The sequence below is a fragment of the Eurypyga helias genome, unplaced genomic scaffold (assembly GCF_000690775.1).
Source record: "Eurypyga helias isolate BGI_N326 unplaced genomic scaffold, ASM69077v1 scaffold18521, whole genome shotgun sequence".
NCBI lineage: Eukaryota > Metazoa > Chordata > Aves > Eurypygiformes > Eurypygidae > Eurypyga > Eurypyga helias.
The window spans coordinates 1-24215 of NW_010230370.1; the positions used below are offsets into that span (position 1 = coordinate 1).

Genomic DNA, 24215 nt, shown 5'->3' on the forward strand with positions numbered 1-24215 from the left:
GCTACAAGAAAAATGGGGGGGCGGGCAAAAGCATCCCTGTGTCCAGCGGGAGATGCTCCCCGTCCCGTAACATCGCGGGGGCGGTGGTGCAGGTAACGCTGCCTGCGGTGTTGGGAGGTTTTGGGGGTGTTCGGGGGGTCCGCGTAAGGCGTGACGCCCGTGCGAAGCCAAGCCGTGGTGCGGCACGCGGCGTGTCCGGAAACCCAGGCGTAAGAGCCCAGGTAAGGGATGCGCCGAGTCGAACGGCGCCAGGCAAGGCAGAGATCCTGCCCTGCCCGCTGCCCTCCTGACACTGATGTCTCCCTGGTTTTAGGTCTGGAAAGCAAGGTCCGAGAATGGTGAAGCTGGGGAGTAATTTGAACGACAAGAACAACAAACCACCATCCAACGAAGATGGTTTTCAGACAGTTCCTTTGATCACGCCTTTGGAAGTAAATCACCTGCAGTTCCCGGCTCCGGAAAAGGTAACGCAAAATCAAACGGTGCTCCTGCATGATCACGCACACATCCGTGCCCCTTGGCTCTCGCTGCTCTGGTGACTTAGTGGTCTCATGATGTGAACCGTGGCATAGTGTTTATTCAATAAATAAAAAGGGGTTATCTTTTATAGCATGTTTATCTGGTTTAACATGGCAAATAAGCGTGCAACTGCCCCCCCAAAAACCCCCCAACTCCTCCTCTCCTCAAAATAGCCCCAAATATTCCGTGGTAAATACAACTGGAAAAGGCGAGTGTGTTTCTCTGGCAAGTGCTGGAGAAATTGAGGAGCAGTTTACAATGTGTTACTATCAGTAAGATTAATTGCCTGCATTGAGAGTAATGCAATAGCTCTTCTGAAATAAGCAGCTATTTTAATGATCTTGGTTAAGATTTGTTTCCTTCTCCACGGCTTCGCAAAGCTCACTTGGGCACTGAGGATGCCGATTTCTCTGGAGAGAGAGGCTGAGTTACCCCCTGCACTGGAGGGTGATGGAGCAATCCAGGGATTCGTTTCCCCAGTTGGCTCCAGCCAGGGGACAGCTTTCTCCCCTGCCCACTCACTCTCAGAACTGAATGCAGCACTAAAACGTCCAGAAATGCGCATCGGCGATTGGCTGCGGTTCGGTGGTTGGGGTTCTTTAGGTGCAGTATGTACTGGGAAATCTTTTGTCTCTAACAATGCAGCGACGCTGCGTATCAATATAAACTGGTGAGGACATGACGAGACCGCAAAAATCCCCAATAGTCCTTACAAAAACAAAGCCTGTCTGCAATGTAGTTCCCAGATACCACAGAGATGGAGCCAACTCACCCGAAAGTACAGACAGAATGATTAGATCTCACAGGATAATAGAATAATAGTAAAATTAACACTGGTGATTATTGAACACATATCCTGTTTTTACTGTAGTACAGAATGAATCTTCTCTAAATACATTAGGAGAAAATGATGATGGATGTGCTAAAACTGTCTAGATAGACAAACTGTGTTGATTTTATGATACAGCTGAGTCAACTGCCTTGACATCCTGGGAACCAGAGCCATGCCAGACAAAGGAGCTAGTTTCATTCTCCATGTGCCTCATGGTAATCAGGAGCAACTCGGTGCATTCACTAAAGTTATGCTTCCATGAATTGTTGTGAATGAGAGACTAAACCGGGCCTTATCTATGATTCTGATAAATAAGATTAAGAAAAATATTTCAGACAAAGAATCATAAATATCTAAAAAGTTCAGAGGAAACTGTAAATGTGTAAAAGTAACTCATTTGATGCTAGTACAAATGGCCCATAGAGATCACACAGTGTCACACGACGTGAAGTTTAAATGACTCGTGTATCAGGAGAGACGAGGATAACCTAACGAAAATCCTTTCGAGGTAATAAAGCCGTAATGAGTGTTCTCACGACCACCACGTCCCAATTGCCTGTTGGTGAACAAACACCGGAGCGTATTGGTCTGGTGTGATTCCTTGCTGATTTTCCTGTTTAAACATGCCCACATCAATAATTCACATGTTGTTAGGTTACATTACCTTCATTAGCATACATTACTGTCGATGCATCGACTGACATCCATATTTTTCTTTGCTGGAAGAGTGGGATGTATCTCCAGGAGTGCTGAGCATGATTCAGAACTCATTAGAGTCAACGGTATTGATTTCTGCAGGCTGTGGTTCAGCTCCTGCCTGCAGTAGGCCTGGAGTTCACGGAGACTGGAGGCCCGTTCACAAGAAGGAGAGGTCATTTATGATAAAAGCAAAATAATTCACAACCTGTTTCCTTCGCTCTTTGTAGAACAGATTCTGTTGGGGTGAGTTTACCCTAGGGCAGAGGGTCTGTTTAAAGACCTGCTAATAAGGAGTTCAGCCTCAGATGAAAAGCTTGGGCAAAGGTTAAGTGATGGGGGAAATTTCAGCTTTGCGCTGCGGAAGGCAAAGACGCTACTGAATTCAGTCAGACTGGGAGCCTGAGGAAGAGTAGACATGGCTTTCAAGTCTTTCAGAGTGTATTCTTGTTTGGACTTGCCTTGCAGTCAAGATGCAGGGTTAAAAACCAAACAACCTAAAATCGATTTGACTTTTTTTTCTATCTATTCCTAAAACCTGCCAGCAGTTGAGTTTTAGCCTGGGAGAGAGAACGTAAGCCAAGGCATTTTCTGTTGCCTCTTGTGTGGGATGTTGCATAAATGACCAGAGCCAAACCAGGCTTGGTGTCAGGGTTTGCAACAGCTCGGGAGGCCTTTACTTGCTGGTTTTCTTAAATGCAAACCCCTTGCTGCTCACTTCAAGCACAAGGAGGCAATGCTCTCGGTCCTGCTCCCTGCCTGCATGCCAGCTGCTGCCAACCCCATCGCCTCGGCCACTGCAACACAGAGCTGCTGTGCCCTGGCATTTTCCTGTAAGTGAAATCTAATTAAAGACAACCCTCCCCTGTGCTAAATACTCCCCTTTCTGGGCTTCTCTTGACCATTAGAGGGTATCTTCATTTAAGAAGCTGTGAGCTCTCAACCTGGCTCTGACCTTGGGTCCAGGGCAATCCAGGGTGTATCAAAACCAGAGGAAGGAGCTTTGCCTGCAGCCTGGGGCTGTGTACTTGCTCTAGCAACAGTCTGGCTGCGAAGGAGGAGTAGTGCTGACTTTGGCTAGTCACCCAAGAGGAAACTGGGCCTGTGCAGGGCAACCAATCTGCCGTTACTACCGGTATGCAGTAATGCCTTCGCCTGCTCTACGTGCATGGCAAGGGTTTGCAAGCTCTGTTATCTACAGGCACCAATGTTGTTTTCCGGTTGAGTCTTAGACACCTGCATGCAAGTCGAAGGAAAACAAGCCTGTTGTTTCTCAGTATACTTACCTTGCAGATCCTTAAGCACATGCCACAAAGCCAGTGGAATCTACAGACTGACAATTGGGTTTTAAGGGCTTTAAATACCTGATTTTTCTTCATTTTAAGGATATTTTTGTAATTGGATCACTTGAGAGTCACTCAGAGTGATGGTCAGCGTTAACCTCTCTAGGTGTTTCACCATAGCTTCATCTCTTTCAACGTGTTTTCTGTGTGTGGCTCCACTTTCAGAGAAAGGGTACAGAGAAAGAATATACAAAGGATGCTTTTGCTCATGCAGTGTAATCCCTGAAACCTGTGTCTTTTCAGATAGCTCCTTGATTATAAGAAATCATGGCAGGGGGGTGATAGGAGGTAACACTTAAAGCTATGCTTAAAACTTATTGGCTGGCCTTTTGGGGATGCTGTCCTTAACAGGCTTGTTTTCAAAGTGCTGTGAGCTTAGTGGCTCCCTCTGATTTCCACCTTGATGCTGTTGGAAAAATCCAGGCACTTGTGTGCATGCTGAAGCTGGAATTCAGGAGGATTGAATTTGACAACCTTTTGTTAAAATTATTGGCCATTGGACTGACTATTTCTTTTTCCACCAAACGAGGAAGATTCTGCCAAGGCTCGTGCTGTTCCTCCTGCAGCATCAGCATTCTCGTTGTTCTGTCAGCAGTTGTATGGCTGCAAGGAGAGAAAGGTACCCAGGACAGTGATTTCTCCCGCAGGGTGCTAAACCTGCTGTGTATTTATATTTATTGACTATCTTCAAGCATTTCCCTTGCCCCCCGGTCTCTTGCTGGGGCAGCGTTTGTAGAAGACAGAGACAGATGCTCTTAAATCATTTTTGCTTAGCCTTTTTGCTGAAATCCATCCGTGTAACAGGAATAATAGCCATCACCGGTGATAAGCCCTTGACCTGCCTTTTTACATTTCTGAGTTTCGTTTCTTCTGTATTCAAAAAGCAGAAAAAAAGAAGGCTTTTTTCTTTTAGGACCACAGAGGAAAAGGCTTGCCGGTCACTTGTTTTCCTAGGCGTAGACAAAATGCTTTGGCTGTAATTGTTACGTGTCTCTGCAATGATAATGCTAAAAGATATGCAGCTTCTCAGGGACCATACTGTTTCACTGGAATTGTAAATGAGACCAACAACTGGGGACCTCTTGCTCTCATAGGCTTGCTTCAGTATTATCCAGCAGGAAATGCCTCTGTGCTGGCAGTAAAAATCCTAATTTTACATAACACAAAAGTGCACGAAAGCTATTGTCAGGACTGAAAAAAACATCCGGCATCTCTTTTGTGGGGAAAGCTGCAGAAGGCTTATCATGTGGTCCATTGTTCTTTATTTTGAATGCGTCTGGAGGCTTGAGAAATCATTTCTCTGGTGACAAATTCCTGCCATCCAACCCAAGAAAGAAAAAAGGTAAAAACCAAGGTGTAACTGCTCTCTCCAAATGCTTTTCCCAGCCGGTGCTCCTGCCTCTTGCTCTCCACTCTCTGAGCGGCCGAGGCCATGCGTTTACATGGACTAATCGAGAGTTCCTGAAAATCCAGAGGGTCCCTTGTGTTCGCAGCCTATCCCTATTGGTTTAACAGAAAATAATGTTTTGTCCTGGCCAGCTGAGCAGGTGTAATTAACAGTAAGCTGGATGAGTGCTTGGGTACCTGGGGGACCACTTGCAGCTCTGTCACGAAATACTGATGCCAGTCTGCCCTCCTCAAAGCCCAGCAGCTCTTGCCAGCCTGAAGGCACGCACCATCAGCGCAGCGTGGAGCTGCTTTTGGGGTGCTGCTACAGGTGGTGGGGCGGGAGGCAGCTCAGCCTTCCCGACCGCTGTCTGGGAGGGCTCCTGGTGCAACTGGTGCCTGTGTCCAGCTCACGCTGCTGGTGAGCTTAGTGGGATGGAACAAATGGCAGGAGAGATGGGGCAAGGCTAGTAATTGTGGCAGTTGAAGGAAGGAGGAGTAAAAAGGAGGAGGAGGATGCAAAGGGAAAAAACACGGGAATAAAAGAAAGGAAGGGAATAAAAAAAGAGCATTGCAAATATGAAGGAATGGGCAGACTGTCTTGCCTTTCCCCATCCTTTCCTTCCTCCACTTGGGATACTCTGTGTAATCCTCATGAATACCAAAGTCTTAGCCTTCCTCTCATGTGACATTTGTCCCCCTTCTGCACTGTGAAAATCCATTTGTCCTCTAAATGTGTATCTGAATGTAAACACCGCCTCTGCTCATTAAGCTGTAATAGGTATTCGCAGCAATGCTCATGCTGGCCGTGCAGAGTTTCTGGGGTAACCTTTCTGATTCTGTTTGCATGTCTCGGACAGCCCTATTTGGGGTTCTTGGCAGTTCATGCTCCTCTTCTTTGCATACAGCCACTGCTGCCGGGCTAGCGTTGCCCCGTCGCACGCTGCACACCCCTGCGCACAGCCAATCTGCCCGCGGCAGGGCTGCGCTGCAATCCAGGCGTGTGCTCGCAGGCACCCGGGGTAGCGTTCAGCTGCCTCCCTTGCATACAGATAACATGCTGCTGCTGCAGCTCTTGAGTATGGGAAGCCTCTGGATTTATGTTGCCAGCGCAGAATTTTCTCTCCTGAACTGCAGCGCTATTGGTGTCAGAATTCAGGGGGTTTAGAGGTAGCTCATGTCTGGTTTTGTGAGCTCCGCTGCCTCTCTTGAAGCCAGTTCCACCTGCACTGCAATTCCTAGAGCTGCATTCTGCAGAAACAGCAGAAACGGACACAGAAGTGTGTTGGGGTATGGATGTTTGGCTAAGCCTGTTGCAATCTGTTCTAACATGAAAGCCCATTGCTGCAGGTGGAGGTTGTTTCAGCATGACTGTGATGTGAACGCCACATGCCAGTTACTTACTGGTCTGGAGGGTAAGACTGGGCAAGATTCTTGCCGAGTGTAAATCTGTGTAGTTTAGATGGAATCGATGGAGCTCTGCTAATTTACCCTGGCCAATTTACCATCACTACAGCTGAGCGATTGATTCTTTTGTCTGCTTTGCTACACCCTCTCCTGGCTGAACCTACTGAAATCAATTTTTGTCACCCCTTCACAGCCTCCTGTGGGTTGATGGTTATGGTCACCTAGGGATTTGTAGGGAGACTTAGCTGAATAATTTCCAAGCTCCCTTTGTGCTTGTGAGCTATGCCTTTAGCGCCTTTCAGCTCCCAATGCAGCCTTTGCATTCTGTGCTGCCTTTCATTGGTGATGCCAGGGCTGATTAGATTTGCTGTCTTTGTCCTTTTGTGATGTTCCTTATGCCTGGAATATCCTCCTGGCACTGATTCAGGAGACCACTTTTTTCTACCACCCTCTGTGAAACTCATTTCCAGCACAACATCCATTAGATGAACTGATACAGGGAAAAGACCCCGGAGTATTTCTACTGACTGTGGCTTTCTCCACTGAACGTGGATTTGATCCCGGGCATCGTTTTTTTAACCTCATTTTTGATGCTTGATATTCCAAACATTCCATTTGTTCAAACAGGGACTAGGCTGCCATGGGGACTACCATTACATATATTCCAAATGCCAATTTTAATGCTAATCTCTGGGAAATCTGCCTGCTGAGATGTGTTTGTCCTGTAGATTTGGAAGCAAATCTGCCTCTCCCATGGGATGCGACATAGTCATAATTATTTGGAAAAGTTTTTAAAGATTTAATTGTCTAAAAATCTGGGAATTTGCAGCATGGTGATGGCCAGGTAGTCTCAGATTGCTAGTCCATCCAGTCCCACATGTCCTGTTTCTAGCAGCAGCCAGTGCAAGAGTCAGAAGGAGGTACAGGAGAGGCTGCTGTAGGCATGGAGCTGCTCATGTCTATCAATGTTTTATCCTAAGCCTGCCAAGAAAGAGATTGTTTTCAGCCCTGAAACATGATTTTTCCATCTCTCTTCCTATACTCTTTAACTGCTAAGTATTTTAACTTCAGCTAGAGCTGGCAATGTGCACATCTCATTTGCTCTTTGAAGCTGTCTGTGTGAGTGTTAGTGCTTGTGGGTCACTGGAGAATTTTGTGTGTGAGCAGGTGGTGAACTTTAGCCACCCCTTGGCTTGTAGCACATGAACATAGAAACCGACTCACAGCAGATGTAATGCCAAGACTGTGGGTCACCCTTTTCCTGCCACCGGTAACCTGGGCAGCACGGCACAGCTGGGATCCGGGCTAAGGTCTTTCTCGGTTCTTGATGCTCAGTTGGGTAACGAAGGCAAAGGAGACCACGACGTCGGTGCCAGTGTAAGTTTATATTTTCTGTTCTCTCTCTGCAAGGAATGAAGAAGGGCATGTCTCTGGAAATGGAGAATCACAGTTTCATTTAAAGTGATCATGACTAACCCACGTGGAAACCGATGGGTGTGTTACCACCACCTGTGGGACTACAAAGTCCAGCTTTGAACATGGAGGAAACCTTTCTCCTTAGTAGGAGAAACACATTTTGTTTATCTCTTCTGTCAATCTGAAAGCCACTCTGAGTGAGAGACTCTTCATTATTAATAATCCCAGGAAGTAGTATTTTAAATTTTTATGGTTTGCACTTTGCAGCACCTGAACCACAATATATTACATGCAGTGTGGCAGTGAAGTGGGAATTACAGCAGGGCTGCATGTCCTTTTCCAAATGAATAATTTAAAGTTTTCACAATGCCAGTTATGTTAAATATTATTACTCATTTCTTCAGGGAAAACCATAGAGCTCAAACACAAATATAAAGTGGCAATAAATGATGTTACATTTAGCCAGTCTGAGACAAGACTCAGAATTCATATCAGTTCATTTTCTGAAACACTTACTTCATCCCATTGCAGGAAAATCCTTTTTAAGGTTCCATGCTTAATGGGATGTTTTTCCATTTGTCACGTTTCACGTCTACTTTGCTCCTTCCTCCTGAAAACAAATGCTTTTAATATAGCCCACTTGGTTAGAAGCTTGCTTTCTTTTTCTGTCAGCAGCTAAAATCTCTAGATTTCCCAGCACTCTCCTACTGCTTACTTTCTCAAGGTTGTTGATGATGGATTTCCCGCTGGTGTACACAGACTGTTGTTTCTCACCTCAGCACACCTATAATTTTCCAAAGCATCACTACAGAGAAGGTGCCTGGTCCTGCATTCATTAAACCTGAGGAAAGGTTTCCTATTGATTCCAGTGGTGTCACTAGCATTAAGCCTCGAATAATAAGTGCATTTAGGTTTAGGGCTCGACAAATGTATTAGCAAGCAGCAGCCTTACCAACATCTTGCTTGTGTGGAGCAGCATGATAGACATGGCTTGTTGTCCTGTTGTGTTTGGGTTTTTATAACTTTCACAGGCCATTCTCTATAGACTGCTGCCGAGCTCGCGCAGAAAAGCATTTGAGGGATTGGAATCAGAAGATGCAAGAAAGAGAATAGAAAGTAAAAACCTTTCAGGACATGGAGAGTGTCATTACATCTGCTAACGAAGGATGACTGAGGACAACAGTTCTGCAGGGAGCTGCTATTTTCCACAGAACATCTCACTTCCTACCCACTCCAGCCATGTCTCTTGTTGGCCCCTAATCCCAAGAATGTTGTATTTATATGGAGAACATGCTGGAGCTATTGTTATCGCTCAGTTAACGAAACCCTGAGAAAACATGGTGCGCTGTAAGTACCAGCGAGCCGCAGCTGGTCTTCCTGACTCAGCTGCCAATTGCTGGTGTGACTCAGCACATTACTGAGCTGCTTGTCTTTCTCTTTTTTATCCCCTACTCCTCCATCATGAATATGGGGATACTGGGGTCATGTTGGTAGATAAAGGGCTTTGAGCGGTCTTGCTGAGGAGTGGCACGGGACCCCCGAGCGCTGGTATGGCAACTGGTTGTGGGAAGGCGACTGATGCCAGCTTAAGCTCTGATCTAGCCAAAGCGCTTAAATGCACACTTAACTTTAATCTGGCTGATCCTGCTGGTGTTAATAGGACTGCTTGTATACTTAAGTGCTTCGCTGAGTTGGAAGTTAATGAGTTCAAATGCGAGATAAACTTAGTTTTGGAGGAGGCTGCAAGGACTGGCAGTGTGGATCCCTGTAATTAGACGTGTCATTTTGTGGCTCTGTGGAAGCTCTTTTCCCTTTTTCTTGTATTCTTACAGTCTGCAAACTTCAGCTAGGAAACAACTTTGAAAGAACAGTTTTATTTTGGATGTAAAATGAGGAAATTCCAGGTAATTTTGTTGTGTTCCCTTCATTGCATCTGTCGTTAACAGAATTGAGGGTCTCTGAGAAATAGTATGAACGCTTTAAGAACAGGTTACAGCAGCGACATAATTTGCAGTAAGGTCCTCTGAGCTAGTATTTTCCTAGACTCCATCCACAGTACTGGCTTTAAATTGCTCACAGATAGGCTGGACTGAGCTGGCAGGGAGACTGCTCTCTTTGGTGGATGATCACAATGCCCAAAGTGAGGCACAAGTATAAGCTGGTGCTGGATCAGGGCCTAGATGATGGAACACAAAGGCTGACAAGTGTCCAAAAAAGGTCAAATGGTATTTATCTGGCAATTGCAATGGCTCAGACAGTCCAAAAAGCTGATGGGACTGTTCTGGCTTCTTAATATTCATTTGCAGGTGTACAGGTTGCTTCATAAGATTATTATTAATAATATTAATATATATATAACTGTTATTATTCTGTGCCGCAGTAAGCTCACGATGCCAACCTAAACGAGCCAGACCCTTCTCTCCATGAGGAGTATGAGTTATGCCTTAGGGAGGTGAGAGCTCAAGGAGGCAAGTGCAGAGAATGGGCAGAACGGTGTTACTGCAGTCAGGTTGGAGGGGGCTAACTGTCTTTTTTGGGAGTATTCAAGAGATTACTTGTCCATGTAAGCACCGGTTTTACCGTTTGCGTTTGTTGTCGGTTGCGTGAGGCCGGGGCACGGCCAAGCGGTACTGCCAGCTCTGGAATACCCCCTTACAGCAGTTTATTTCCACCGTAACAGCATTGCAGAGAAGGGAACGAGGAGATGGGCATTTCTTTCACTTAAATTTGCTTTGAATTGCAGCCTACACAGGCCTTCAGTTTTATACTGCCTTTCACTGGTTTCAATCAATAACAATGCTACTGAAGTCAGCAAAGCTGCAAAACGGACAAGAAGAGGGAATGGGGATCATTCTGTTTGCTGTGGCTTGTAATAAACGCCACTAGCTCTCCCAGGAAACCTGTCGTGGTGTGAGATGAATGTACCTTGTTTGCATCGAAACAGTGGGATCCTGGGCTCTGATGGAACTGCTCTGGGGCAGGCGGTGATAAATGAATGCTGATCATTGCGGTGGCTGTGGAGTCAGTGGGGGTTTTATTACTGTACATCCAACAGCAATTTGGTTAGAATTTCTGGAAGACTTTACTGCCAGGAATTTTTTCTCAGTGACAAAATGGGGAGAAAAGGTGACAAAGGATTGATGGCAGGGAACAGGACAAGGCAAATGTCCTTTCCCACCCAAACCAAATAAAACTGGAAAATGAAAACAGAACAAACATCCAGCATAACAAAACCCAGTAATGCTAAAAATATATACAAAAATCTTTACAAGATTAATTATTCATTTTCTAAATTTGCACTTAGATTAATACCTGGTGCTTTAGAAAAGTTGTTCTGGGTTTTGAGCAGCTCCCATTTAGGCTTGTTTCAGAGACACAACTGACACATGCACGGGGGCTGCCGGTGCAGCAAATGCTCCACTAAAAACTGGTGTGTGTGCGTGTATCACCATCTGACAGTGCTCACGCCTGGCTCTGGATGCTGCGGCGTAGCCCTGGCTGGGTGTATCCCTAGTGCAGGAGGCTCTAAGGGTGTGGTGAACACAACTCGGTTTCCAGAAGGCTTTGCCTGGGCTGCCCGACGGCAGCTTGTTGGATGGAGAGGGGGCGAACGTTGCCGCCCAAGTGGGCTCGGCGCTCGGGCTGGTTTGTTTAGCCTGTAGGCGACTGAACAAGAGGTAGCTCTTTTCTTCTAAATGTGCACCCAGTGCCCTCAGCAAAATTGCATTTTTATCGTTACTGCCACAATATTGAATGCTACCCCCACGCTACAGGCTTGCAGCTTTCCGTTGGTCCTTTGTCATTTTATTTCTCTGCTCTCCTTTAAAGAGGAGACCCTGCTGACTGCCCTGGCTTTCTTCTGCTGAGTAATTCCACCAGGTGTCTGACAGAGATACTCCTGGGGAGCAGATATTTGGCTTTTGCAATGCCAAAAGGTATTTGGCAAAGGTACTGCTTAGCTCCTTTACTGAAGTTTTTTGATTGCTCTGCAAATTTCTAGGCAAAACACTGGCCAGCAGGATGACTGTGGCTCCTCTCACGTGCATCCCACTGCTGGCACAGTCAGCAAATTGGGTTTCAAGTGGCTTCTGATCTGGCTGGGGACTGAGCGAGCTTGTTCATTTGTAGACGTGGTAGACATTGCTACTGGACTTGAATCTGATGCCTTGTGACAGGCTGTGTGGGTTTATTTTCAGTCTCGTGCTGCATCCCTGCAGACAGCATAATTCGAACTTTCCTGCTTATAGGATACTGGCTGAATGTAACAACAGTTAAAAAACACCCGTAAGAAATTTCTTATTGACAAAGAGTGGAAGAAAATTAAATTGTAGCTAGAAACAAGTAAGGCTTTCATTTTTTGGGGTTTTTTTTTTTTTGTTTTTTTTCTTATATTCTGGCTTCACGGTCCTTCATTAAGACCTAATGTTAGAGTTGTGGAAAAGCATTTGTCTGTATTTAAAAATTTTGTCTGCAGCTAAGATTTATATCAAGCAGGAAGCGTGAATTTGGGAGAATTGGACATTGTGACCAGTAGGTTTGAAAAGAGAATGAGTGCAGTTTCTGACCGCTGGTTGGCAGGTGCTGATGGCTGACATTCTGTGATTTACTGTACTGGGGTTAGAGAAGGCAGGTGTGGGGGCTGGCAAGCTGGGAGCCGGCTGCGTGGGGTCCCGAGAGCACTTCCCTCCTTTTGAGTGAGAAAATGAGCTTATTGCTTCTTGGTAACTCAATGCTAACCTGGACCAGTTTGTCTTGGCTGGAGGGGGATCACTGCTTTACCGGGCCCGCAGTGCCCTGGGCTGCATTTCAGAGCACAGTGGGGTTTGATTCAGAGGAGGGTTGGGGTTCATCCCAAACCCGCCGCATCCAGCTTGTCCCGGTGTGTCATTTCCCATCACCTACGTTGTGTCATCAGAAATCCTGAGTTCCAAAATGCTCATACAAATAAATTTGGGTGGCTTTTTATCCCCTCTTCTTCCCAAGTCTTAATGTTGCAAATGCTACTGTAATAAATATTATTGAGAGGGATTCACTGAAGGGTGTAAATATTCATCAGTCTTTAATGATTTGCATTTGAATCCAGAAAATTGGCTTATGGCTCCACGCTGATTTTCTCTCACTCTGATTTTCACATGGCATTACGTGCAGGGGGATTAAATACCTGGGGTTTTCTCTGGTCCAAACCAGACTTTGCTATCTTCATTTGGAAATAAGTTCTTCATTAGCTGGTAACTCAGCCTTGTGCATCACTTAATCTTTTTCAATCCTTCAAGACTTTTTGTTTCTAACAAGGAGCTTTAGGATCACTCTTGTCACTCTCACGTGAACCAGTCACCACTCCTGGAGTATTTAATTTTCACCTTGGCAAGGCTGATGGCTGCCTAGTCCTGCAATTCAGAATGGGAGACCAAAAAGTGGAAGTGTTGGCTCTGGGATCGAGAGCTTTGATGTTCTGTTTTTTGTGTTTAATCTATCCAAACCTTGCAAACCACACCAGACTGTTGTGTGCTTTGTGGACCTTGTCCCAGGGTTGGGAATCCTGTGCAGATGCACAGTGGTGCTGTGTGCTGACAGCCCCAGCCCCCCTCTCCAGTGATAAGCTACAGCTCTTGGCCAGTGCCAAAAACAGGGTCATTTTGTCTTCTCTCACGTTTTCCAGCTAGTAACATAGTGTGGCTATGCTGGCATGCTCTTACAACGCTATTTAGCTGCATAGGCTCATGGATGAGTAGTCTGTTAAGGTTCTTTTGTGTAATGGGATGGATACGCTCACTCCTCTGAAGGGCTATTAATTTCAGAGTACAGCCCTGATGCTTCCCCCCTTTGGGAACAGTTGGCGTTACCTTTTCTGTGTTTGCAGTGGGTGCATGTAACCCAAAGTATTTAGGGTTATTCTAGGTTTCAAATAAATTCAATGTAGATTGACAATGCAGTTTTGGTAATTTGACCATACCCTTCTAAAAGGCTCTTACGGCTCTTCCATTGGTGTAAGACACCTCATTTTTATAGGATTAGTAAGAACTAGATTAGTCAGCAAATGACACTGAGATCTTCTGGGAAAAACCCAAGGTGATAGTATAAGATTAATATTGATAATGTGGAGCTTGAATAAAGGATACAGCAAATGGCCTAAATTTAAATTGGCTTCAGTGGAACTTGTTAGGACAGGGCTTTTAATAAATGAGGCTCTTCTTCAGGATGGGCTGTTATTCTGTGTGTTCTGCTCATTGAATATGATATAAAAATTATATGCCTAGTCCTAAACAAAAGTGGTTATCAAACATTTTGCTGTCAGCTATTTTAAGGCTCAGTGTGATAAGCTCACTGTCCTAGGTTTGTGTATCGGCCTGGCTATTTATCTGTCTCTCTTAGCTCCTGAGGGTATGATGAGTTTGAGTTAATTTATGGTTCTAAGATACTTGTGTACGTCCAGGGGATGTTTTATATACACAAGCTTAGCTAACAGAAAAAAAAAAAGTGCTGTGTGCAGAAACCCTGAAAGTGTTGATATTTTCCAGGTAATTGTGAAAACAAGAACAGAATATCAGCCTGACCAGAAGAACAAAGGAAAACTCAGAGTGCCCAAAATTGCTGAATTCACAGTCAGTTTCACTGATGGTGTAACAGAAAGACTAAAGGTAAGAAACGGTTTTTCTGCTGCCTTCTGATGCAAATGCTGTTCATTTTAAAATAACTGAATCAAAGTGACAGTAAAGACATAACAAATTTAACACTCCACTCATCACTAGGGTCAAAGAGAGGTTTATCTGCAAGAGTATAAGGCTTTTTTTTTTTTTTTTCTTTTTAGGACAGGCATGAAAATACCTTCATAACTACATCTAAAGTAGGAAATGTTTTCCTTCTCCCAGGGAAAGTTATGAAAATATTTTCCAGCCCAATGTGAAAGTAAAGAAAGTTTGAATCTCTTTTTTTTCCCTGAAACATTTGTGTTTAAAAAGAATTGAAAAATTATAGTGAAGATTAATGGAAACAGTTTGTTTTGCCTTTTAAAAATTCTTTTGTAGTCAAAAAATCCCTTTCCATATTTAAAATATTTTTTTATTATATCATTTTATTATTATAGATTAAAAGCAATTTCAAACTGGATAAAAAAAGAGATATTAGACATGTATCCATGCATATCCTGCCCTGTAAGCAGTTTTGGTTCACAGGAATTGGAATTTTCTGATGAAAAATGTTTGCTTGAGAAATTTTCAACAGGCTCTACTCAAACATGGAAAGAAACTCATGAATTATTTATTGAGTGTCCTCAGTTCCTGTTGACTGCAGCATATTAGAATGGCTCAGTTCCTCCTAAAATTAGACTCCAAGCATGTAGCTGCTAGTATTTTCTCCCTTTTCATTGAGATGATATGGTGCTTTTCCTAAACCACAGAGCATGGGAGTGATAAAAATGTGAGAGCTGATTTTACATTTCCAAAGTCAGAGGAAATATCAATGATTTGCATAGAAAACAGAGTAGGCAGTGCCCAGCTATAGTCTTGCTCCTTGAAAAGCTAGGATTTGTGAAAGGGTATCATCCTCAACAAATAACAGCAATTCACTAAACTAACTGAAGAGTCTTTCATTTTGCCCAGTTGTTCTTAGTTTTGTAAGAAATAAAGATGTTTATTATAATTATTTTCTAGTAATTTACAAGAAAACTGTCACTTTGAAAGTTGGGATGTGATCCAGGAAAAATTGTTACCATTCATCCTTGCTAAAGTTCCAGATAATGCTTATGCAACTTATTGAAAGGAGGAATGTTCAGCTACTCCCTTCTGAAGCACTACAGATTGGCACTGGGTCTGTTTTTTCCAGAAATTCCCTAACGTGTTTCACAATGACAGTTCTCTTGCTTTCATCCACCATTTTTAAAGCCATAATTTATTCTTAAGTGGTCTGTGAATAAATGTTTGTAGCTTCTTAGGGGTTTTTTTTCAGTGGACATCACATGTTTTGGTCAAAATTACTTACCAGGGACTTACATGCTGTTGATTTTGACTGAGTTCTTCACTGATCTCAGTGTGTGTGTAGTACCTATTTACCACCAATAGTGACTCTGTTGGTACCACCAGTAAAGTAAACAGTGAATTAGCCACAGTTAAATCCCCAGTCTTGGAAACCACAGCAGACGTTTTCCAGTGTGAACAACGTAGAAATGAGAACCAGACCCAATATGCCTGAGAAACAACAGTAAATGTAGAGTCTCCTGGAAGTGATAAGTTGGCTTGTGACCCGCAATAAATGGAATTATTGTTCATATTGTAAGTAACGGTGTTTCACTGAGTGTTTAAAACTTAATCCTGCAGCCCTGGACAGTGTTAAGGTCAGCGTAAAACCAAGCTTTAATCCCATCAAAAGATCTGGCCCTGTTATTTAAAAAGGCAATGAAGAACATCTCATCCTTACATGCCACGCATGCTGGAGGCCCGTAAGTTAGATATGTAGCTCATCCGCTGCTATGGGTAAATCTCATTTCATCTGTTCTTTCTATAGAGAATCTTATTTTTTCCATTCTCCAAACCCCCAACTTGCCGTTGCATTCAAAGCTCTCCTTTTGAAGTATTATTCCTCCCCCCTTCCCATTTTCACTGTGGTTCTCTCCTGGTGCAGGAGGCTGACACACAGCAGGCGCGGGGGAGCTGGGGGCTCCAGCGGTGTGCACAGCGCTGGCATCCCCTGTGCTGCGCGGTGGGGATGGCTGTGGGAGCTCTGCCCCTTCCTATGCAGCCTGGCAGCATGACAGTTTCATTTTGAAGCTATTTCCTTTCCCTAACCTCCATGTGATTTCCATTCTCTGCTCTTCAATGTCAACTTATTAATCACTCAGCCCCTCGTCTAATACTGGATAAGACTATAAGCTTCTCCCTGCCTGCTTTTCATAAGGCTTCCATGTATTGAATTAAGTTCGTAGTATTATTTCCTGACAAAAATGAGCTGAGATAATAGGTAATATTTCATTACCTTTTGTACTTTTTTTTTATTGCACCACATTTTTGTACCAGTGCATATTTTTAGTGAAGTTATTAAAAATACTGCCCTCTGGTTATAAGCAGGCCTATTATCTGGTACTGATGAAATAATTTTACATTTGTTTTTTGTAAGAGGAAATCATAGTAAATACTTAACTTTTATTATCTCGGTTTGGCTACACTTTTAAAAATTAAAAAAAAAAAAAGGTAATATGAATGACATCATTGTATTTTCTTTTGCTGGCTGGTTCCTTGCTTTGTATAGCCTTCCAGTATGTGGTGCGTGGGAAATATCATCCACAACTTCTTGCTAACATGCTGATTAAGATTATTCATCTGTACTTGAGCCAGGCTGTTGGTAGCTACACACTGGCAGAAACGAGTAAATCACCCCGCTGGTTTCTGCAAGAGAAATGATGGAAGGAAAGGCCACTAGTCCATCCGAGGGTAGGTGTTCCATTGGTTCAGTGCACTCCAAATATGTGAGAGCTGTATGGAAAAAGCATGCCCAACTAGCATGAGTCCACAGCAGTGCTTGGATCCAAGGGGTTTCATAGGGAGCCATTTTGCTACTACAGCTCTACTAATCTGTGTATGAGGAGCAGTGCGTGTCAGCAGGTGGTACCTCTATGCTGGGGAAAGAGGGCCTCTGGACTGCACTACTCCGGCGTCCTGGAGAGTACAAAGTGAGATGCTTTGTATTTTATTTTTCACTGAAATGGTAGAATTATCGTCAGTTCAAACAGAAATATGGCAAAGTGAATATCGTTAATGAGCGTGTGTGGAAAAATGCTGCTGGACTCCGTATTTATGACTGTGCTCCCCACCCACTAATAACCCCTCTGGAAGGGTTTTTAACATTTCTGTTTCAGTCTGTGAAATGCTTTTCTTTCCTCTCCACTTCTGGTTGCTTAGTGTGGGATTGTGCTCAGGGAAGAAGGAAGATCTTCTCAAGTTCTTTTTTTTTTTTTTTCTGAGTCATGTAGCTGCATTATACAGGAGAGCAGGATCTCGGGGGGAAATTTTGGGACCATAGGAACATGGCAGTTAAATCCACAGATGCCCTTTAGTCCGCCTTTTAGGTATCTTTTATTGAAGAGGCTAATGAATTATTAGACGACTTTCTCGCCTGAGCAAGCCAAAGCCAGAATTTAAGCTTATGCATGCGTATTTTTCATCCATCCAGAATAGCACAGATCTGTGCTCTTTAATTACCGTAAAGAAGAGACTGTCCCTAGGCAACGGTTCTTATTTCACACTACCTCTTCCAGGAATTTTAGATAGCTTCTGCAACTTGTCACATCTCCTAATAGATGAGATTCTGATTCTCTATAGCTCAGCACACAGTGTCCTGGATGTTTGACCAATTAGGCGTATTCTTCAGCTGGATGAGTCACCCCATCCATACTTTATAACAAATGTTTAAGTAGTTGTGTGTAGATGGGTTACAAGAAAATGATGTTAAAATAGCATTATTGTTGAGCCACCCATACATAAAAGAAATTTCTTTTATCATTTTACTCCTCCACAGAGAAGCAATGACAACATTTTTTCGAGGTTGACTGGCAGTGATTTGTAGATCTTGCCTCCTCCAGACTGTTTATGCCTTTGGAGTGTGTCCCTCTAGGAAGTATTTGAACTGCAAAGAACTTACTTTGCTGTAACAGGGTATACCAAGGTTTCTCAGTCTGGAGAGGCAGGGTGTCAGGTGTTTTCCTTCCATTTTGCATGCTTTGAATGTAGCCCACGTTACCATGCTTTGCCATCCAGTGGTGACGCCGAGGTGCATCTGCAAATGTGATGCCTCTCTCATGTTCCTTTGTGGGACAACAGATCTAACCCGTTGCATTTGAGATAGGGCTTACTGCTTCTTTCTGCCAGAGATATCCTATGTTACAAGTTTTAAAACCAATCTCTCATATGTGACTATCACCATTCCCATGAGTTTCTGTCCTTATTTCTTTCTATCAGTGCTGAAATGAGATCAAATGCTCTTTTGCTTTTCAAGCAGATTATCTGTTGAATGAAGTCTTGTTACTGATGGAGGACAGGGTTCCAGTGACTCCCTTTGTCTTCCAACCAGTCCAGATAACACAGAAACCAACCAGAAGCATTTCTAAGATGGAGTGTTTTTTTATCCACTTTCTTGACTGTCACTAGGCCTGTGTTCAAGACATCAGCACCCTGCTTATGGAGAAACAAGCTGGAGAATAGTTGCTGATGGATTTTGTGCTTGTTCCAGTCAGACTGACTGAGTGTAGGTAGACCTGTACTAGCCCTGAGTTTGCCCAGATATTTGGAGCTCCAGATACCACCAGAAAAGGTAGTAGAGGGGTCTTTCAGTGTAGGTTGGAAGACGGAACATAGGGTTGACATACGTAACTGCCTGTTGGTTACTTGTTTCACACAAATTGCTTTCTGTTACACAAGTAAGTTGATGTGCATCCAGTTTGACCTCTGTCATCACTAAATGCTGTAGAGCTATTCATTACTGCCTTTTCAGGGAGAAAAGGATTTAATGACAATTAGATGGGTGATAGCTACCACAGTTATCTGGATTCTCAAGTCTTCCACAGTTCTTTCCTTTCCACGGATCATTTTCTTAAGAAAGTTGAAGTTATTGGTCTTTCAGAGTTAGAATAATTAAACTATGCACTTGTCTTTAACAGAACAACTTAGGAGTGGGTGTACGGGGGAGAACTTGAGATATTTAGGATCTTTTCTTACGAGCAATTTATCCACCTAGAAAAATCATCTGGAAGTATTGATCATTACATTACTGAAGAAGACTGCACTTTTTCCCATTCAGTCACTGGCTGTGTAATCAGTTCCTGTTGAGTATGCAATGACAGTGTATTTCTTATCACTAGATCAACCCTCTCCTCCCTCCACTCTGAAACTGCTCTGATACATGTACATCCAGTAACCAGTGGATGTAATTATCTACCACACTTTTCATCAGGTTCTTAAAACATAGTGGAACCCATTCAAATGTTTCTGTTACTGAACTGCTCATTCTGAAACAATTATTTTACTGTGACCTAATGTGAAAGACTTAGAACAAAATCTGTTTGTCTCCAGCCACACCCTACAAAACAGACATTGATGCAATAATTGTTCATTATCAAAAACAACCTGGTGTCTGAAATGCTTGGCTCCTCATTAAGAAAGATTTTTTCTGGGCCAGGACCAGGGCTTGATTTCCTGCCAGCTTGGCTGAATGGAAGATGCTTCCCCGGCTTGCACCACTAGTATCTGACCCATCAAATCTGCAGGGTATTCAGCTAGATCTTGTAGTGAAAGGATCCTTGTGTGACAGGCATTGCAATTCAGAGGAAAGGAAGGCCTAGTGCTTCTCTGCTTGTGGAGGAAGGTGAGGAGCAGGTCTTGATCTCTTTCTTTCTACAGGTAAGATACACCAAGACACGAGCATGAGGTGTCCTGCTCAGCGTGGTGCAGAGAATTGCTGTGTGGCCTCTGGCCTGCCAGATGACTGCACTGTGAGCATAGCTCTGAGAAACACCTCATTTCTCTGAGTGCATACATTTTATCTGCCTGCCCACCCTGCCCTTGCTTTGACAGGGCATTGCAGTAGTGTAGGTGGCAACTCTCCCTTGCTCTGCTGTGCACACCCCCCTCCCCAAACGTGGCTTTCCTCTCTTTCTGCTTCACCCGCTTCCCCTTCCCAAACTCCCTTTCCATGACATGGTTCCTGCACACTTCTCTGTAGGATGTTCTGCTTTCACCTGTAGGTTGTTGTGTTAGGCTGGTAGCTCTTCCTCTAACCTGCAAAGGAAAGAATCCCAGAAAAATGGCATGGGGCTTTTCATTGTGCCCATTCAATAACTCAGGGCAGCTACAGATTCCTTTAATTGTCAAGTTACCACAGGGCAGGAGTAACTCAGAGAGAAAGGACTCCTCTGAGTGTGAGCTGGACAATTTTCCTTACTGCTTTTTAATACTAACAATAACAATGTTACCATGGTGACTGCCACATCACATTGGTTATCTGGAAGATGCAGAGTGGCTGCTGAAAGATCCCATTACACTGACTAATGTGAGTGGTGCTCGAGGGAGTGAACATGCTCTAATACACAGAGATTTTTCTCACTTTGGTGATAATTGCTAATGTGGCTGAGATGATGTTTCCAGGCTGCACAGCACTCGGATGAGCTGTGTGATCCAGGAGAACAAGGGACAAAGGGCAGGAAAATCAAAAAGGTGGCAGGCACAGGGGAGCAGTGGCAATAACATTCAGGCATCATGTTGCACTGGCACCGGCAGTGGGAATGGGATGGTGGTTTCCCGTTGAGCCTTGCATTCAAAGAGGGGCTTGGAGAAGTGTCAGTATGATTTCAGTCTCCAGGGACTGATTTGGAGGCTTATTCACTCCCTTTGGGAGTTCTCAGCTATAATCAGTCAATCTCCTTTCCCAGTGGGCTCAGATGCAGTGGGCATGTTCTTCTTGCGGGGGTGTCAGGCAGCTCTCACACCTAAGTCTTCTCCAGACAGTGTCCGAGTGACTTGTCTCTGGAGCCCAAGCTTTGCCTTGTCTTTGGAGGTTGGATGTTTTACACTGCAGTGCTGAGGGTCACAGCTTCTCCTTTCTCAAAAATCTGCTGCCCAGCCCTGCCTGGCCTTGTGTCTACATCTGATACAGACTAGCGCCTGCATGGATTCAGACTCTCACTTGTGCTGTCGATGAAAGGAAGTGAGAAATGTTGCTCATCATCCTTCTGCCTGGGCTGCGAAATCATTCTTCTCCTCCTCTGGCTCTAATGGGAAGAGGAGGGGATAGGTCATACCTGTCCTAGTTGGTCTCACAGCTTGCATGAAGGTAGATTGATGGAGCCATTTGTGGTCATCAGTGACAATTCGGAGCTGTGAGGATGAACCGAATGTGGATTTGTGGCTCAGCTGCCAGAAAACAGAAATTTCTGATCACATCCCCAGGTACGGTAGTATAAACCCTGCAAGGTTTCCCTGTCTGGGTAAAAGTCTGAGGTTTTTGTAAGAGCTCCCCGCTAATACCTGGCTTTCTGGTACAGGCTAGGTCCCAAGAAGGTAAAGTCAGGAAGACTTGCCATGTCTAAAACACACACAAGAAAAGTATATTTTGATTTAACTAGAATGCTCTATACGACGGGCTTAGGGACCACCTAGAAAAGGAAATTAAGAAAACCCCTAAACCATGGCTTTTATCTGAAATGGCTCATTCCTTAAAGTGTAGTCTTGTTTTATATTCTTTTTTTTTCAGAAATGCTCACACATACTCTTTTGCAGACTCAGAAAAAACACCTCAAATATATTTTTGCCAGCTGCAAACACTGGCAGAGTAATCAGCTGAAGAGATTTGTTCGGAGTTATTTTTTTCCTTTAATTGATTTTTGGAGAGAAGAAAGTTAATTGCTGTGCAGAAAATGTCTAAAAATGGAAGTCACTGAGAATATTCACATGACTAAGGGTTTGTGGGGTAGACCTGCTGAATCTAAATTCTCTAAACCATGATATATTGGAGAAAGAAAGGACTTACAGAGCAGAAACCTCAATTGACCCTTTGCTTGGGAACAAAATGATTGAAAAAGGTTTTCATAAGCGACTGCATGGAGATACCAATTCTGCTAATTGCAGTTGCCATTTATTCTGAATGATTTCTTACACTGCATCTTTGTCTTCAACAACACAATGCCACATTTCCTTCTGGTACCTCTGCCACCCCACAGCAAGCCCTATTTGTCGGGTAATCTTGTCAGCGTCTGAGGTGGAATTAAATATGCTTAATGCTGGTTTGGCTAATGTAGCAAAAGAGACTGAATGGGATGGAGGAGGACAGAGTTTTCAGCTGGCTGAAGCCAAGGCAAAGTCATGAAGTGCATTTTGGGTCTTGTAGCCAAACCACAGGATGCTAAACAAAAACATTAAAAAATCAGGGAAGCGAGATGCTTCACTCATACATTTTTTTTTTTTTTCCCCATGTAATGTCTCATTCATTGTATTTGTAAAGCAGCACAGGCTGCTGATTGAATGTTAAACAGACCTGAGCTCCCTCTTGTTAGTACTTGCAGATGTATTAAGCCTGTTGGGTCAGATCCACAGCTAATGGAACTGGCCTCATGCCTTTGAAGGCATCATAATCAGCTGGATTATTCATTTTTGTGGTTTGTTTTTAAAAGAGTAGCTTTTCTGAGTCATTTGCAGCAATAAAGATTCACATTTCTAATTTAAAATGGAAAGGCTTTTAATTCTTAAGTTACCCAGGGGACACGTCGCTCACCAAGTCCTCACTTTGTACTTGTATGAAGCACCCACATAGTAAGTAGGTGTATGTAAGCAGTAAGAGGTAGGTGTATGGGACCATGAATGCTGCCATATTATTAGCTTTATTTCCTGACCCGTGATGGTAGACATAGGTGCTGAAATTCATGTGAATATATTGGCTTTCTTGAAGGAACAAACTTCCAATTGATTTCCCCCCCCCTGGAGTGCACTGAACCGCAGTGTTTTAATTTGTGCAAGTGTGGCCTTCGGTTTCATTTGGTCTAAGAAGTCCTTGGGATTGGCCCACTGGGGAGTGGTAGGTGAAAGTTATCTTGTGCCCTGTCATATAAAAAGCTTAAATTGTTCTGGGCATTTTAAAATCCAGTCTTCTGGCTGATAAGGAAAATGATAGTGTCTCATGTAAAATCAAAATAAAAGGAAGCAATGGGAGAGGCAAATACACAGGAAAACATGCCTGGAGGAATACCATTTTGTGCCTTAGTCCAGTACATCGATACTCGAGTTTGAAAGGTTTGCTTTGAAAATTGCCCTGCCTGTGGAGGAAGGTAATTAATTAACGCAGACCTCAGCTTTCCCCTAGAACCAGCCTGACCCTCGGCTGTGGGATGGTGTTGGTGGTTTTGCACACACGGGCCTAGAAAAAGCCAGGCTTTGGGGGACTTGGATACTTGCAGCTTTGGATGGATCTTGCTGGAGTGTCTGTGAGTACCAGTGGGGAGAAAGCTGTGGAGCTGGACCTGAGCGTGTGTCAGGTCTCAAGGACAGACAGCAGCAGAGCGGGGAGCTCAACCTGCTTCTCTCATCTGTTGCCGTGTGCTAATCCCTGGACCCATTCTTACTCAGGGCTCCTAATGCTTTCCCTGCAAAGCCAGCGTGAGGGGAGTGGGGAGAGGGGTGATTTTGCATGTATGAGACTTCAGAGTTTGAGTCTTGGCAGGCAAAGGGCAGGCAAGGAGACATTTTATCAATGACTTGATTTATCTTGTATTCCTGTTAATGCATTTAAAAAGGGCCTTTGATGAGCTGAGGCAGCCACTGTCATGTCCCATGTGAAGTGACCAGGGGAATTGTCAGAGCCAAGACTTTGCACAGTGCAGCGGGAAATTGCAGCATGTCACTGATGACGGGTTAGCTGTGTCTGTGCTGCAGTGCCACTAACTGAAAAACCGTCTCACGTTAGTGATCTGGGAGGAAGCCTCTTCCAGCATTGCTCAGCTCATGAAATGGGATGTCAGGTGTTGTTAGGACTGTGGGTTTGGGAAGAAAAGCACCTTTGTAAGAAGTGTTCCTGAGCCACCCCACTTGTTTAATTTTGGGGTTTTGCTTTTCTTTTGAAAGTAGAAGAAAGAAAGAGGGAAGGCT

At 44.0% G+C, this 24215-nt stretch overlaps 1 protein-coding gene across 2 annotated transcripts in view; it reads left to right on the plus strand.

Annotated features, from left to right (window-relative positions):
• Positions 1-180: 180 nt before the first annotated feature.
• The window catches only part of LOC104516407 (neuron-specific protein family member 2), a 36349-nt gene continuing 12314 nt past the window's right edge, over positions 181-24215 (plus strand). Inside the window, exons 1-3 of one of the 2 annotated variants that reach the window (XM_010160720.1) lie at positions 181-191; positions 227-464; positions 14118-14237. In XM_010160720.1, the coding sequence (XP_010159022.1) occupies positions 336-464; positions 14118-14237 (249 nt within the window). In that variant the 5' untranslated portion in view covers positions 181-191; positions 227-335. Of the gene's footprint in view, positions 192-226; positions 465-14117; positions 14238-24215 lie in introns of those variants that run through there. The other variant, XM_010160721.1, reaches the window with a different exon arrangement.